The 17,709-nt window shown below is 38.9% G+C and overlaps 1 protein-coding gene across 9 annotated transcripts in view; it reads right to left on the reverse strand.

Annotated features, from left to right (window-relative positions):
- The window catches only part of TENM2 (teneurin transmembrane protein 2), a 1,606,114-nt gene that overhangs the window by 149,696 nt on the left and 1,438,709 nt on the right, over window positions 1–17,709 (reverse strand). For all 9 annotated transcript variants that reach the window (XM_072044660.1, XM_072044658.1, XM_072044657.1 and 6 more), the window contains one exon: window positions 5,856–6,094. In XM_072044660.1, the coding sequence (XP_071900761.1) occupies window positions 5,856–6,094 (239 nt within the window). The remainder of the gene's footprint in view (window positions 1–5,855; window positions 6,095–17,709) is intronic.

Consider the following 17,709-nt stretch of genomic DNA (forward strand, 5'->3'; position numbering starts at 1 on the left):
GCAGGCTCGCAGTGCTACAACCACTCCTTTCTCTTTCCCAGGTTTACTGCTATCAGTCAGCAAGAATTTCTGAACGTGTTACAGGCATACCCTAAAAGTCAATTACTGCCCCCTAACTGACACCTATTTTCAATGCAAATGTAAGAACAGAACCCTCTGTCACCATCTAATCTCACAAGATGCAAGACTCAAGTGAAACTTGATAGCAGTGATTGGCAACCAGATGCCCTCTGCCTCTCAGAGGTTCCATCTTTGCGTGATTTTCCCTTTTTTCAGTTCTGGTTTCCAGAATGTTGAGCATATTTGATTTCAGTGAAGCTTGGACATGACAAAGTCAGTGGTTTTCTGACTTTACAAGTGAAATACAACAAATGCAGCATAAGAAATCAAATGAAGCATAGGTTGCCATATGCCAGAAAAAAAAAATCAAAATAAATCAGCCGATACATAAAGTAACCACTTGTAGGAAATATTTTGATGAACCCTGATCTGTAGAATCAGGGTCAAAAAGACGATTGGACCTCTATCACCATCAATGTCATCTACATTCAAAATATTCTTCACGTGAATGGCAAAAGTGGTAGCCAGTCAAATTAAAAGCAGTCAGTTACATATCTGTGCTGTGGGAGCAGTGGTATTGGCAGTGCTCTGGATGAGTTTGCAGGTACAGTTTGAGTACTGCATTTGTGAATGGAAGAAATTAGAAATACAAATGAAATAGAAACTTCACGCAACCACTTGCATTAGCAAATATCTTACTCATTTTGGAGAAGACAAAAATTCAAGTTGATATCAACACCTAAAGAATACATTTTTATAAAAGCTGTGGTACACACACATATTTCATGCAGAGTAAAGATGAGACTTCTGCTTCCAAGCCTAATTTCATCAGAAACCCCATAAATTTTATTGTCTGACTGTCACAGAAACAAATGAATACTATTGTGAGGAAGATAACAAAATAAATTAACCATTTATTTGCCCAGATGTATTATGTCCACAAACTACCTACTATGATGCTTTCTAATAGCAAAAAATTTACCAAAATATTTGTTCTATGCACCACTATTTTCAGGCTTTAATTTTAAATATATACATATATAGGAAATAAAAAAATAAGTTTTTATTTGCTTGAATAACTGCCAGAGAATCTTTGGCAATATAGCCTTTACTATAGCACAGACGGGAATATACTATTTCGAGTTAAGGGAGAAAACTGAAGTTTTTCTGAAGCCTTGTGCATCTTTAAGGCCAAATAACACCGAGGAATAAACGTGCAGCATATGTACTACAGATGCAGTGCAAACATACTGTTCTCTGTTTTTCATTTTCCTTTTATTTTCCTGTATTATCTTGCATAGGATAGGAGTAGATAAAATAGTATCAACATTAAAATTATCAGAATGAGTGTGGAGATACTATTTTGATGTGGAGCATCTCTGAACCCACTGTAGTTTTTCATTTCCACAGGAAAAAGTAATTCTGTTAGTTGCCCCCCCACAATTGTAAATACTTGAAAATTATGTCATTTTTAACATACGAACATGTTGATGGTCAGATGGTCTTTCATGCTCCAAGTAAGATTGGCAGAAATTAGAACAGTGTATGGGCTTACAAAAATATGGTATTTAATGTTTGGCAGGAATTACTACTGTGGAAAACACAGCAGACGCTTTTTTCCCTCCTTACCCCTTTTTCAAAAATTGTTTTTCCCCTCCACTTTTTTTGTTTGTTTGTTTGTTTTTCCCTTTCTGCTTTTTTGTTGTTGATTTTTCTCTCCAAGTTTGCCATGAATCTAAAACCTAATTTAACATGACAAATGCTTTCATCACTCTTTTAACCTCTGAAGTGAACACTCTTGACAAAGACAACGTGTGGAGCATATGCTTTCCTTCTGATACTTTATAAATTACTTCCCTGTAACTGGGCTTCACCACCAGTCCAGTACCTTCAGGATGTCCTCATCTGAGTGGCTGAGTCTATGTTCCTCAAATGTCACCCCAGGACAATGGGAACAACTCCCAGGCATCGTGAAACAACACGTCTCAAAGAGGATGGGAGACTACTATATCTAGTTCTTGGATGCTGGAATTTACCAAAATGATGTGAAATATTACCAAATTATGCTAAGTATTTCAGTAATATCAGACTACCGAAGAAACGGAGAGGTGACAATACTGGCTTTAAATAAGCAGATAACATTTTGTATACTACGTAAGGAATAAGTTAAGTGAAAAACTGATTTTTTTGGATTCTCTCTTGAAAGTAGTACAGCACACAGCCACAGAGACAGCTTAAAATGCTCTTTTTCATAGAAATAATCTGAAAGTTTTTTGCCTGTGTGTATTCCTGTAACAACAGCAAAAAAAAGGCTTGTTTCATTTTCAAGCTGGTGAATCTGATACGTGTCAAAGTTTCTGCAGAAACTCTTTCGTTGTAATGGAATGTAGATAGAAGACTACGTCCATGAAAACAAACCGCACACACAGCACCAAGCGTACTTTTCGCAGGCACATGCCACATCATAGTAGACTGGTGCCACATGGACCTGCAGATATTTGTCCCAAAAATCAGTCAGGATAAGTTCCACAGGAAGATTTTGGAAAAATTACAGTTGATAATGAAGGCCTGACTGCCCTATAAAGGAGGAGTCTATCTAAATAGCCACACTTGGATGGCATTTTATGATCTAAAAGATGAATCTGCATGCATCTTCCAGAAGAAAAGAAAAAAACATATCCCTTTTAACAAGATATATTGTCACTATTTTGACAAATGTTTAACTTTTAAAAATAGCAGGATCATCGTTATTTAACACTAATTATGTTGTGCTGCAAAAAGTTCCAAAGGTCATTATGCCCTGTGAATTCATTTGTAAAGTTTTGTCATTTAATTCATTCTATTTTTGTCTATTATCAGAAAAGCAATTGGAATGCCTAAATCACTTTTAATATTCTTTTCTATCTGCTGTGATACTTTTTTTTTGCTTGTCATTTTAAATCACCCCTGATTAGAATTTTTTTCATGACACCCTTAATCTTTAGCAGTTGCCTGAAAATCAGGTTTAAATCTGCAGACAGCATGTTTTCAATGAAGTGCTTCAATTTGCAATTCTCTTTTATAAAAGGACAATCCATTTAGAAATCCTGAAGTCTATGTGAACTTCAAAGTATTCTTTCAATATAATTTACTTATTTGCCAGCATTGCATTTTTCATTTAGTCCCACAATAGTCTTCACTAGCATTGATAAAATCCTCTTCACAGAGCCCAGAATTACCGACAAACCTAGAAAGCAGAAACATTCACTGCAAATTTTGATGATTTTCTGTAACTGTTACTTTTAGCAGATGCATCCCCAGTAATATGACCTCTGCTATGGTGGACAGCAAGAAATTTCCTTTGTGGACATATCCAACAGAAGAACGTTATCAGCGTCTTGAAAGACTCTCCTAGGTTTGAAGTTCTGACAGCAAAATACACAGGGGGAGTTAATGCAACATGGAGTGTTGCCTCCTGCCTATCTTGGGTGAACTTAACATCCTACAACTTCCACCTCTCTTGGTAGATTAACAGCTCTCATCTTCCCACTGTCCAAAAGATTAGGACAGAACTGTGATTTTGGTACGTTATTCATCTTGAATACAGAAAAACATTTTTTTCTCCCGACAGACTGACTGGAGCAAGACAGAGTTATTTTGTCTTCACAGCAGTTCAGGGCTTAGTAGGTCAGGAGCTCCAAAGTGAGCTGCAGCAGAGCAGTTAGAGTTTTTGAAATTTCTTACAGTGAGGAGATGATTTGGTGCCTCAAGTCATACCATTGGAGAACAGCAGTCCCAACTATTTCATGGGTGGGTCAGCTTATAATTGGTGGTCTTAAGCACATCCCTTCTGCCTTATTGCTTTTCTCAACACACTTAAGACAATGCAGCTTCCTTTTAGTTCTCTGTCTTTTCTTTTATCTTTTTTCCATCACTTTAGATTATCATCACAGACAATCTACCAAATTTATTCAGAGGATTAATTACAGCTATTTTCTGGTTTTGACAACTACTCTTCAATTCACTTATTCTTTACTGTGCATGGCATGAAGCTTGTCAGGTAACTTCTCATTATTTAATCCTTGAGCCAACACACTTTCTAAAACCTGCTTTCTCATACTCACTAGTCAACTCCATTGTGCTCATCATTCTTTAGTCAGGAAAAAAGACCTCAAAAACTTCTGTCAAAACGGATCACTTATGTCATGACTTGAAGTGATAGATCATTCATCAGTTATTAAGGGTCAATGCATTGCTTTACATTAGCTCTTGTCTTAAATGTTGTAGGAAACTGTATAAAGCAATAACCATGTTGTAAAGCTTTGCTTTAGATTACAGTAACCTAAATACCAAGGAAAAATGCATTTCATAATCCATCACTTCAAAGTTATGCACATGATTAAAATATTCAGCTTGCAGTATATCATTTCCCATGTGCATAATCACTCAAACAGATAGCTGTTGTATGATAACTGTCAAGTTCAATAAATCATGTGCTTTCCAATCTTTTTATTTATATATCAAACTAAGCCTGTTATTCTTCTGAGGTTTTCTACTGAAAAAACAGAGAAAGATGTTTAGTTCTGTAGTATTGAGTATGCTTAGATGCATGCCTGGCCCACGGAAATGGCAGCAACAAAGTAGCTAATCAGCTCTCTTTCACTCCCGGATGTATTAATTACCTATGGAAGATCATTAACATGAACAGTGAGGTTTCCTTAGAAAGCAGCATCTACCCTGTTGAGTTTGATGCATTTTGGTTTTGACCATATAACCTTTCTCCTCAAATGGAGGGAATAGAGAGAAAATTCAGTGCACCTTCACAGGGCTTTTGCTCATTATGTATGAACTTCACTCTTCATGGTAGCAACATATTAATATCAGCATAAAGTTAAAAAAAAATGAACAACAACAACAATCAACAATCTAAACAGGTCTGGAAAGTATTTGCAGAAAACACTGACAAGCTACCATATTTTTGCCATTTACTCATGGAAGCTAGTGGGTTTGCACGGCATGTCCTTACCATCAATGTATTGTTAAGGCACTGTAAAAGGTACAAAATATACATCTAACTGCTGTAGACCCTTTGAAAAACCTCCAAAGCAACAATGCAAAGGATATTGGGGAAAAAAAAAAAAAAAACAACAAAAAAAACGGGAGCATGTTGCATGTTTAAAAAGAAATCTGAAAAGACCGTAAAAGAACACAACCTAGTGTGGTTATTATTATGCTAATCAAAGAAAATAAGCACAAAATTTTGAATTCTCTTATAAAACACTAAGGATGGATGGAATATTGAAAACAACAGCACACCAAATAGCTTTATCTATTAGTCAGGCCTAAGACCTACAGGAATTCAGGCATGCCAACAGATATAGAGTGAGACTTATCAAAAATGATTTTGTCTTTTTTCTCTAAATGCAGCACACTATAGTAATACTTGAATTCAAACACCAGTAGCTTCTGTTACTCTTACGGATTTACTACCGAGCACATTTTTTTTCCAAATATTTTAAACAAAGGGTAGTACATCCAAAAATTCCAAATTTTATCATCCTCTTTTGCGTACCCATGACACCTAAAATTAACACTGCACACTGAGGATCCTGAATTGTCTTCTTGCTCTCACTCCGGTTATCACAGTGAACAGGACTTGAGAATCGTATTTTTCTCATTAATCAGTATGAAGAATAACAATTTTCTTTGCTTAGTAACTACACAGATTTGTGAAACAGATTAAACCAACCTTTCATCTGCTGAAGCCTCATTTGCTGACATAGCTATGTGATTTGACAGAGAAAACACAGTCTTACCTATGAAATATGCTAGCAGGATGGCAAGCAGGACTGCAGCAGCAATTGCAGATAAAGCAGCACATTTCCAGCTACAATATTTGGAGGGTTTTTTAAGCTTGAACGCATTCCTGGAGAATGTATTTCTAGGTAACAGCCTGGGAGGTGGAGTATAAACTGTTCCTGAGGTCAGTGGGTAGCCAGGAGAAGAGCTACTGAATAGTGGAGTCGTTCCAGAAGATGTCTTAAACAAGAAATGCCTGAAAAACAAAAAATTGAATGATAGTTTAAAACACAAAGTCTTGTAGTTAAGAAATAATACCTCATTCTTTCCCAGCTGCCATAGTGCATTAAATTCAACAAAAATAGTAAAATGATTTTGTCTGAAGAAGTAAGGAGAATGAAGACTCTCACAATCTTTTTGACACCAAAACGTAACAACTATCACTAAAACACTGTGTTGGGATGTCTGCTGTCAGGATGTCTGCTGTCAGGTTATCTTCTTATCCTTTCCATGATGAGATGCAGTTTGACCAGATACTAGCTAAAACATCAACATGATGAATTAATGTCTTTGAGTATGTTGAGATTGTGTCTGGAAGAAGTGGGAGCAGTCTGGTAACGGAGTCATATTCAGATGTGACATCACTGTCGATTCCTTTTTGCCTGGGTTTGATTAGGACTAAACAACTAGTTCCTTTACTAAATACCTGTAAGTTTGTTAGTTCAACAGAACATTTCACTTTACAAGAAAACATCCTTTCTGAATTCACATATTTAGATAATTTCCCTGTAGGATAGTAATACCCAGCAAATATTCTAAAACCTATAAATAAAGAAATAAATAAAAATGAGTTTCATTAACAGCCTTGGAAGAAGCTGCCAGAAAAAAAAAAAAAAAAAGAAGCACAATAGTCTTGCAGGAAGGTATTTTACCAGAATTAGAACTAGCTATCTTTTTAAAATAATGCTATGGACTTTTCTTTTTGAACAGCTAAAACTCTCATCAGAATTACAATTCAGCAGAAAAAAAAAAAAAAAAAGGCAGAAAATAGAGAAAGCCATTCAGGAGCCTGGCTACTCCAGATTAACTTTTCTTTTCCTAGTCAGGAAGAGCTGACTACCAGCATGTTCCTAGTAAATGATAAGAAGAGAAGCAGAGAATAAAGGCTGTGGTCTTCAAGAAGGCCACTGAGAATACGCCGTTTTTTTAGGGTAGTCGTTTATAAAGTCCTTTCATGAATATTATAAATCATTTAGTTTTTTTTTTGTTTGTTTGTTTGTTTTGGTTTTCCCTTTCTCTTAGAGACCCTAAATGACCTTGTATATCCCACACAACAATCAATAAAATTCTAGTTTACTTCAGAAAACATTTCAGCCACCTATGGTAGTAGCAGCAGTATTCACTTTCATAAATTTTTCTATGTGCTCTGGAGACACCACAGAAAACCATTCAGATGCAGGCACACAATCAGAAGTGGCTTTTAAAGTCTAAGTAACTCAAGCAGATCAATTAAAGCCTGGCTGACACCCGTTAGCAGAAGCAGTTTTAGGCCATTGTGCTGGCTCCATGGTGCTGGGAGCACAGTGCCCCTCCGTGACAGGACCCAAGGACTGAGGTGGCACAGAGCGTGAGGAGGGGTGGGTGGACAGAAGGGAGAGCCGTGGTGATGCTGATCAGATGCGGGTTGCAAGCAGGCAGGCTCACCTCTCCTTCACGCCAACTGCATCTGCCTCAACCCAGGCCCCCATGCTACAAGTGGCCCTTTCAGGTTTGGACCTCACGGTCCCACAACAGGCAGTTCTTACAGTTCTTTCTTTTCCCTGCCCCAAAGCAGGAAATCACAGAATCAAAGTGGAAATGGCAGTCCTTGGCACTGCCTTTATCTGAAATGTCAAGGTTTTTAACCCAGGAATTTTACGTGCTCTTCAGCCAAGAAGGCAGCTGCAGTACCAACAGAAATTTTAATATAAAGTTAAAGTAAACTCAGATATATAATGAAACTCCGCTCCCACCAAAAATGAATTAATGAATATCTAGATATGTTTTAATAGGACATGCCAATCATGTACTATTTCATGTGAGAAGAAAAAAAAAAGTAGAAGAAAATAGTTCCACTGTGGTCCATTTTGAGATAAAGTATATAAAGAAAACCAAAATATTTATACATGCAAGTATGACTTCTATTATATTGTTAAAACTGCTCAGAACTTGATAGAAGCAAAAAAGGCTGAGAGAAATGGATCTGTGGAAATATTATATTCCCAAAGCAAGAAAGAATAAAAATAATTGAATAAACAGTTTTGTCACAGCTGCAACTCCTTATCCATGTAAAAGCTGAAAGTTTACTATGTCTGTATGAGGGTCTCTTACAAAGTTGCAAAGATTAGAAGATAGCCATGCATTACTAAACTATAGTATCTTCAGAAGATATTAAAAAAGACAAATATTTTAAGATATGTTAAATACCACACACCAAGCCATTTTGGAAAACTGGCACTGCGTTCAGAAGCTGGAGACCAGATTAGCAGAAAGACCCAAAGTTACAGCAACATGCACCAGAATAGCTGAGAATGTAACGGACAAAGTACTTACAACCCCCCAGAGTTTTAAGTCTAGATTCAGCTTCTAATGGAAATAAATTGACTTGTCTCAACTTTATCCCTAAAACCAATGATCTATAGCTATATTTTTATGTGGGATTTGACATGCTCTGGTACAACCAATTGTCTGTGGACCAAAGCTGCAAAGAAAGAACATGAGCATTTATCAACATTAATTATGGTCCCTCAGAGGTAAGACCACGAGGTATTGTGCAATGACTGCTTATGGAAAGATATTATCTTAGTTGCACCCACTCACTTAATTTCAAATAGATTCCATATTAGAATTAAATAAATAAAATCTATGTTCTGTGTCTTAACTGTTCACCTATCAAGTACTGTAAGGAAAAACACATTTACCACCTCACTTAGCATTAATACTTTGATTTAAATAAGGGCCGAACTTAAATTTTGAAAGCATGGGAATCAATTTGCTAATCTTAGGACAGTTTAATTTCTTTGCATTATAGAGACATCCCTACACTAGAAAACTGCAAAACACCACCATGAGCATGCAATGATTCAGTAACGTAAACATCCACAAAAGGTATGGATGGAGTTTGCATGCTGCTCACAGAAAATAAGCTGATACCATAGCTTGCTCAGAGCTCTTCCTAAGCACCCTGCAGCTCCCTGGGGGCCCTTGCACCAAGCTGTGTGCTGCGGCTGCTCTGCTCCCATGCAGGGGCCCCGGCAGAGCAGGGAGCGCTTCCTTACATGTGGCACGGCGCCAGCAGAGAGGTGACATCTGTGAAAGCGGAGCTTGCAAGGGGACATTCGACCATGGTTCTGTGGACTACTGGTAAATGGAAAAAGCTATATTTTGCTTTCTTCATTAATTCAGAGCTCTCTATAGCATTTATTTTCCCACAGGTCAAAAGGACCTCTGGTGTTCAGGGAATAGTGGTCTGACAGAGACTGTATTAACTTCCATATTCTTTGAGAGAACAATCTCTCCCCCCCCCCTTTTCTGGCCAGATTGTCATGGCAGCACGCTGCAAGAATCAGTTGAGAAAAAGAAAAAATATCATTTTTTTTTGTGATGAAAAACTGTAATAGAAAGGAAGAACAAGATACTTTAACAGAAATTGCTTCCTTCACTCCTCATACCATCCTAAGCTCATTCTTTATGAAAAAAAAAGAAATACAGAGAGCTGTAATGCTTAAATTGTCTTTTTCATTCTAAGGTTTTTAAAAGCAATTAATAAATAGAAAAGATACATAACACAAGAATAGTTAACAGCTCAATTTATTGGTTCAAGGACTTAGAAATGATCTTTAAGCTGTGATAAAAATCACATCCATCTATAATTTTGTGTGACAATTTTGTGACATTTTTTAATTAGAGAAAATAAATGTAATGAAATGTGGAGCATAACATTCTGGCTTTTACTGGGGAAAAAAAATCTACTCCTCTAAGCCCTCCTCCAAAAGAGTAGCCACAGGACATTTTGTGTCAATGAAAGCCTCAAAGCACCTGCCTAATTCAGACAGCAAAGTTTAACGTCAGTTTTCTTACTTTCATACAAAAAGAAACCAATACTGAAGAAAAGTATAAACTGTTCTGATGTCTTTTGTGCTAACAAGACCTGGTTGCTTGCTTAAAGGTCTCTCAATCCTTCCCCAAATGAAGTTTGAGTGATTTCTGAGTGGGAGGTGACTGTAGGAGTTGGGAGATCAGCCCTGCAGAAATGGGTTTGGGGGTTCTGGTTGATGGCAAGTTGAACATGAGCTAGCAGTTGGTCCTGGCAGCCAGGAGAGCCAACTTTGTCCTGGGGTGCATCAGGCACGGCACTGTTGGACGGTCAAGGGAAGGGACTGTCCTGTTCTGCTCTGGTACTGTCTCACCTCCAGTACTGTGTGTGGTTTTGGGCACCAAAGTATTAGAAGGACATAAAACTATTAGAGAGTGTCCAAAGGAGGGCTATGAAGACGGTGAAGGGTCTGGAGGGCAAGATGTATGAGGAGTGTCTGAGGTCCCTTGGTTTGTTCAGCCCAGAGCAGAGCAGGCTGAGGGGAGGCCTCATGGCGGCCTGCAGCTCCCTCATGAGGGGAGCGGAGGGGCAGGCGCTGAGCTCTGCTCTCTGGGGACAGCGACAGGACCCGAGGGAACGGCATGGAGCTGGGACAGGGGAGTGTCAGGCTGGGTGTGAGGGAAAGGTTCTGCACCCAGAGGTGGTCGGGCACTGGGACAGGCTGCCCAGGGCAGTGGTCATGGCCCTGAGCCTGCTGGAGGTCATGAAGTGTTTGGACAATGCTCTCAGACACACGGTCTGTTTTTTTGTGTGGTGCTGTGTGGAGCCAGGAGTTGGACTTGATGATCTTTGGGGGACCCTTCCAACTAAGGGATACTCTATGATTATAGATATATTTTCAATGGAGAGCTATTTAAAACAGACATATGTGTCAATGAAATGGACATTTCATAGAAGCGTGCCAATAATTCAATAATAAAACAGTTCTGCAGTAATTCAGAACAGACACATCAACACCAGGGTAACACTTCTTTCACTTCTAGCCACTGCCATGCAACTCTGAACATGGCAGCAGCTGCCCAGCCTCCAGCCAAACTCTATGACTGGCTTCCAGCTTTGGAAGGGGTTGTGATTCCTTGAAGGCTAGGTTCTTCACATCCTGAGACTACATCTTCTAAAAATGCAGAGTGTCATGTGTTGCCATAAGTACCAGACCAGCTTGTCACTGTTGTCTCTGCACTCTTAACAAAGACACAGTTGGACACACAAAAGCACAGTAATTGAAAGCTGCCTTGCAGGAAGGTGGCATGTTGTACAAAAAGGCAGGTGCCAGCCTTTAGGCACCCTGATCTGTCATGTTATTAAATCAAAACAAACAGGCAACGTTCACAAAGCTGCAATCCAAAATAGAGTAGCTAAAAAAGGCAAAACATTTGTATTGTATCACAGCTACAGCATTAGCTTTGTACTGGATACCTTTTTACAAGACAGCCTGCATTTGATCTTAAGGATGTTAATTAAGATTTTGTTGGGTGAGCACTCCAACTCATGACCCTGCTGGAGCTGCCCCTGACAACACCCTCCTGGGGCTCTCGCTGCTGGTCTCGGAAGCACAAAGCATGATACAGCCCAGCAGCATCACTGGGGCTTGGGCTGCTCAGAAAGCCAACAGGATGTGACAAAAAGCTGAGACAGCCTGTAGGAAGAGAAGCTGTAAACTATGGAAAGAAGAAGGGTTGTTGTGATGGGGATCACTAGGAGCTCAAGAATGTGAGAGGGAGAACAACAACATGGGAAGGCATAAAATATTAAGGGAAAAGAACAGCAAGGCCAGTAAGGATAACTGGGTTGAAGTGTTGGTGTGGTGGAGCTGGTGGCACACAGAGTTCAGCAGAACCATGGAGCCGCAGGGGCTACCCCTCACCTTCCTGACTGGTTCCTGTCCAAAAACAACTGAGGGTGCCCTACAACAGCTGGTGGGCATGCTGGCACTTAGCCTGCCAGCTAGAAATCCTAGTTAACTTTTGCCTGAGCTAGCCAATAAATAATTATTTTAACTTTGAAATTTATGAGTATCTTTCCTGCAGAGTCTCTTTAAGCCCAGTTGAAGACTGACAGACCGACCAAGAAGCAAGGTGCTAACAGTTTTTTCTACTTACCTATCAGATGAATCTTTACTTAAGCCAAGCTGACACCTTCCTTGTTGCATAATGCAACTATTAAAATCTGCACTGTTTTTTATTCTCCTGGTATGCAAAAATAAAACTACTAACTAAAACCTGGGAAAAAATACGAGAAATAGCTACAGATATAAACACAGAAAATCAGTCACTCCACATATGTACTTACATTAAAAGGGAGAGAGAGTAAGATCAATAATGCAGATTTGGAAATATTTCGGCAATGCTGATTCAGCTTAAACTATAGCACCTTTAAATTCTTAAGTGGAAAAAGTTGTATCATTTCTGTCCTAAAGTTCTGAGAAATGTGCTGCAAAGTACAAAGTGATGAAATCCAATAATGCCTACATTTGTTATTCCACTAATGATAATAATGACAACAGCATTTTGCATTTCAATAGGTCTGTTAATTTTTAGCTTTCTGCATCAATTAATGAACTAATTTTCAAAGCACTTCTGTTTTAAAAGGCACACATGTAAGCTCTTCACTATCTCTTAATTCAACTACTCACTTAACTAGAAATAAAGAAAAAGCACTAGCAACAGGGCTAAATTAATAAGCTGTTCAAGTCTATAAATAATAAAATCTTATAATAAGAAACTCAAGTCTCTAAAATAATTTTGTTATCAGTCTACATATAAATGTAGAAAATAGAATCCTAAATCACATCATTTGGGATTAAAAAGCCACCAAAAACAGTAACAAAAAGCAACATCCTAAATATACCTGTTTCTTCCTGTGCAGCCATTCATGCTGCCTGTTCATTCTACACAACTCAAAACTTTTAAATGCAAACCAACAAGATCATGACAACATGCAATTAACTGCAATCTATAAAAACTTTCAGTTTATGTGTATGTCAGTAGGAGTATGTTACATGGATTTTCAGAACCATCAGTAAATATCTTGCTTTTGCAGTGTTTCCCTCCACCTTTTTTTCATCTCTTATCAGAGTTTACAGTTGTTATGAAAACAGCACTAGAGCAGCCTGCTAAAAATGACCTTTCAACAATGTTTTTGGAATTCCTCCAAGTACATGGCCCAAATGTACATGAAGTCTCTGTGGATGCTTTTGACTGTGCTTTACTGCCTCTTCAAAATGCTTTTGATTTTCAGATAAGTCCAGAATCTCTCTACACAGATCCCATTTACGTGGAAAGTCTACACAACTTTCCTGCAACCTTCTGAAGCAGGAACAAGCAAACAAAGGTTTTGGTTCTTGCCCCAGCCCTCAAACTCAGGAGGACCGAAGTGCTGTAGCATACGTGCCTGTAGCCTCACAGCTTAAGTAACTGGTGAAAGAAGGCCACCTAAGACAAAGCAAAATCAGAGGGAGGAGATATTTCACTGATTCAAGCAGTTGTTTGCTGTACCTGATACATTCTAGAAATTTGCATTAACAAAAGGAAAAGAGATTTTTCACTGATTTGTTCCAGAACATTTTACATCATGTGTAAAAATATCAAAATATTGAGACATTATTCAAAATAGGCAATTGTCAAGAGCAGCTGCAACTTGCAGTTTGTACACAGTCAGAAATTTCAAGTTTACATATTCCGTTCAGAAGTTCTGTGGCTGATCTTGACATCATCTTGGTACAGCATCTGACTTCAGTATTAACAACATTTCACATATTTAATTTTTCTAAAATACATTTCTCAGCACTAAATCCTACTCTTCCCCTACTCTGTCCTTGGCTTTTTTGCAATGCCTGCTCTAGCTTGTGCATAGCCACCACTGTGTTTACTTCTTCACTGCCTCAAAGGTTGCAGCTACAAAAACACTGGGCACAGATGTTTCACTGCTGTGTTGCTCTGTGATTTTGGGTTCATGCACTTCATTGGTGGTGCAAACTGGGATACAGCTATTGTTGGTACTTCATCCATTTTTCTCCCATTTCTGTCTTTACTTTCCCCTCTCAGGCTCACCCACAGGGTGATGATGTTGGAATCAGACTTGAAAAGAAAGATAGCTTGAACCCCAGGAACAGACAAATATTTGAAACAGCAACGTGACTTTTTTAGGGCTAATTTTTACAGACCGTTCAATCTTTAAATTGAACTTTGCTTAAATGACCCCAAATTTAGACCACTGCTTTTGTTCAACAGCCCACAAGAGGGAAACAGGGATTTCATAATCACCAGAAGAGTGGCCGTTATTGTTTCTCCTGAAATACAGGAGAAATGTTGGTATGTTATATTCTTCACTGAAGCCTAGTAAAAAATACTTATGAGCTAGCTCAAAGAAACTAGAAGCATACATATGAAATTATCTTTACAGCTAAAAGATTTTGATTGAAAATATTTTAAGTATGAGACTAATTATGAGATTAAATAATAAGACTAATTTCTATTTAATTTCATCTTTTTTCCTCTTGGATTAAGTATTATTAATTATAATGGTACCAACTAAATTAATTAACATCAATATGAGGCACAGGAACAGACATTAGTACATTAGGCAATCTTAGGCAAATATCCATCCGTGAAAGCTCTTCTGTTATCCTCATTTATGAGTCATTTCATTTTGACTGGCATCTGCAGATGGCCCTGTGCGAGGTTCCCATCCCAGAGATGAACCTTACAGTGCAAAGAGTGATGCAAACCTTTCCTGCAAAGCCATACTTTTCTCCCCATGCTCTGTGATAAAGAAGCCCTCAAAGCATTTCAACCTGTAAAGCAGAGTGCTGCCTCTCCAGCTGTCTGGAGGTAATGAGACCCACACTGGGATGTTCAAAGGTAGTACTTTCATCATTCATCCTCATTGAAAGCAATGATTAAAGAAGCAATAAAGGAACACCTCTTAACTGCAAAATGTAGAAACCAGCACTTTGGAAAGGAGGAGGAGGAGATGGTTTGAAACAGACTGCAAGAGGACAATAAAAGTTAAAGAGCATTAAACAGCAGCTTTGAGCCTAAAGGTAAAGCAGTTAAGTACTGCAGAAATGAACCATAAAAATAGCATCATGATATGCTACAGTGATACATTCCTGCATCCTTAGTTAAAGATATTTCAACCCTTCCATTATGGACCCTAAAAAGAAAACGGAACAATTATGTAGCCAATGCAAGGCCCTGTTGCAGCCATAAAGCAGCAGCAGCAGACCAGGTAAGATACAATCCATATTTGCTTGCCTTGAACCAGACCTAAACACACCAAAATAGCACAACTAAGAACTCTGTATAAGCATTTGACAATATTTTAATTCCACCAAAAGCATCCAGCTACTGCAGGACAGCTAAGCATAATCATGTTAAAAATAGAGAGACACAAAGGGTGAATGGAGACTTTTACCTTCATCTCCACCTCGATGACCACCAAGGTCTGCAGCCATCAGCCCACCAGCTCCTGGGTATGTGCCCTCACAGCTAGTTCAGGATAATCTTCCCAAGGACCAACTGTTTGTAGATGCAGGGATAATTATGGACAGTGATAGGAACTAATAGCTGATGACACGTACCACTGGTGAAGATCAATTTTCTAACGTGTTGTTTTCAAGTTGGAAGTTGGCCTGATTTATCAGCCTTTGGGGGATGATCCTCCTCCCTGGCCCCAAACAGCCTTACCTGGGAGATCACCCAGCCCCTCACAGCCCCAGGAGCTCCTCATGGGTCCCAGCTTGGCACTGTGAGTCACCTGCCTCCTGCATGGACCCTTCAGCGCAATATTGCAGCCTCAGCTCCAGCTCTGTCTCTGGCCCCAGCTCTTTCTGCTCCTGCTTGGGCTCCCTGGGTGGATCCTGGCCCCAGGACACCTCTTGTACCTTCTCTGGACCCTTTAACCTGTCTTGGCTCTGCCTGCTCCTGGTGCAGTCTTTCAAACACTATTAGCACCATGGTTTCTAATTTCCTAATTTATTTATTTACGCATATACTTATACCTGGTCTGAGTATCACATGCATGCTGTAGTACACAAGAATAGAGACCTGGGAGCTTCATATTTACTTTAAATTTACTTACTTTGTCATCTGAAAAGTAATTAAAAATTGAGTATTTCATGAACATATTTCATGTTTATGTTTGTATTGAATCAAGAGCCTCATTTAAAAAACAAAAAAAAACACCACACCAATTTTAATTTACATCACAGAAAATAAAACAAATGTGATTAACTCCTCCAGAATCAATACTGAAACAAGAGATGGAGAAAGGATGCATTTGGAAAATGTGCTGTCTCCACGCAGTCTGTGTATTCAGCCCAGACTGCCTAAGACGGCAAAGGAAAGAAGGGAAAAACATTCTTAGCAGAAAAAAATAACAATATGCAGACACACGTTGCCATGTTCAATGATTTCAGTGCTTGGCACTGTTAGATAAAGAGACGTCTGGAATCTGAATTGTGATCTGATTTTTGTAGTGCTGACATAAAGCATTCCCTTCAGACAGCTCAGGTACCACTTTCCGTTTCATAGTAATGTAACCATTCGCATATTGTTTTCAGCTGAGAGCAGAATCTGCTGAAGGTTACCAAAAGGTGAAAACAAAGTTGAGAAAGTCTGTCCTGACAAAGCAGCCGCTGTCAGCGGTGGCTTTGTCTCCAGAGCACTCTGCTGCTGAGATTAACAAACTGCCAACAGGGAAAAACATTCAAGTGCAGTGCTCTGGGAAGAGGCACTGTTAAGTGGGATCAGCACTCACATCAAAGCAGAACCAAAAAATAAAGGCTGAACTAACAACCTAGCAAAAAGGTGTCATTGGTTTTTGTGGCTATTGGTATGAATTTAGAGTAAAGAGAAAGAGTTACGGGCTAATTTGGAAAGTCTCCAGTGATTCTGCAGGCATCAATTTCAGCAAAACACACTGCAAAACAGAAAAAAGTCATCATCTTCTGAGTTAATATTCTTGTGATGAAACTTGTCATCAAGTCCTGTCAGGTGTGCAATTTCAGAAAAGAAGAAAATCGATCCTGAAGCACCTCTGGTAGAGTCTTAGAAGGCGGCGGTCCTGTCAGGAGGCTCTCTGACATCTCAATGTTTGCCTCTGACAAACGCAACTACGGAAAACTCCAATTAGCAGCCAGGTATCTTGCAGCCTCCAAAACTAACAGCATTGCTTTGGTCAGCAACATGAATACACATGTATTCTCTGAGAGTTTTTGATATAAAATAGAAAAGGAGGAGGTCCGAAGTTACTACCGGAACTGATAAGACTACACTGACAGTGAAAAGGCACAAAACCAGAATGTGGAAGAAGGAAACTCAGACAGCCCAGGTCTGGTTCTTGGGGATGCCAGTATTATGACAAAGAATCACCTTGCAAATAACCTGAGAAATTCCCTTCCTATAAATGAAAATTGCGACAATGTTAAGACATCAGAAATTATATTACAGCTACTGTTGTACCTGAGAATGACTTCATATGAAGCCAGAATTAAAAGCATTGTTCTAATATTGGGCAATGAACACAGCACCACCTGGCCCAGGCTGAATAGCTGCAACAACTTCATCCTGTGGTTCTTAGTGATAAATAACAAATTCAGAACATTGAACCTTTTGGCCAGAGTTAGCTCCTAAACCTTCAGTAAGAAGGAATCCCCTTCCTTTTTGGTTCCGGACATCTCATGCTTCAACTAACTTGTATTTACTTTTCACACCCACCTCTTCTTCATAGCATGT

Source organism: Anas platyrhynchos, chromosome 14, assembly GCF_047663525.1.
Source record: "Anas platyrhynchos isolate ZD024472 breed Pekin duck chromosome 14, IASCAAS_PekinDuck_T2T, whole genome shotgun sequence".
NCBI lineage: Eukaryota > Metazoa > Chordata > Aves > Anseriformes > Anatidae > Anas > Anas platyrhynchos.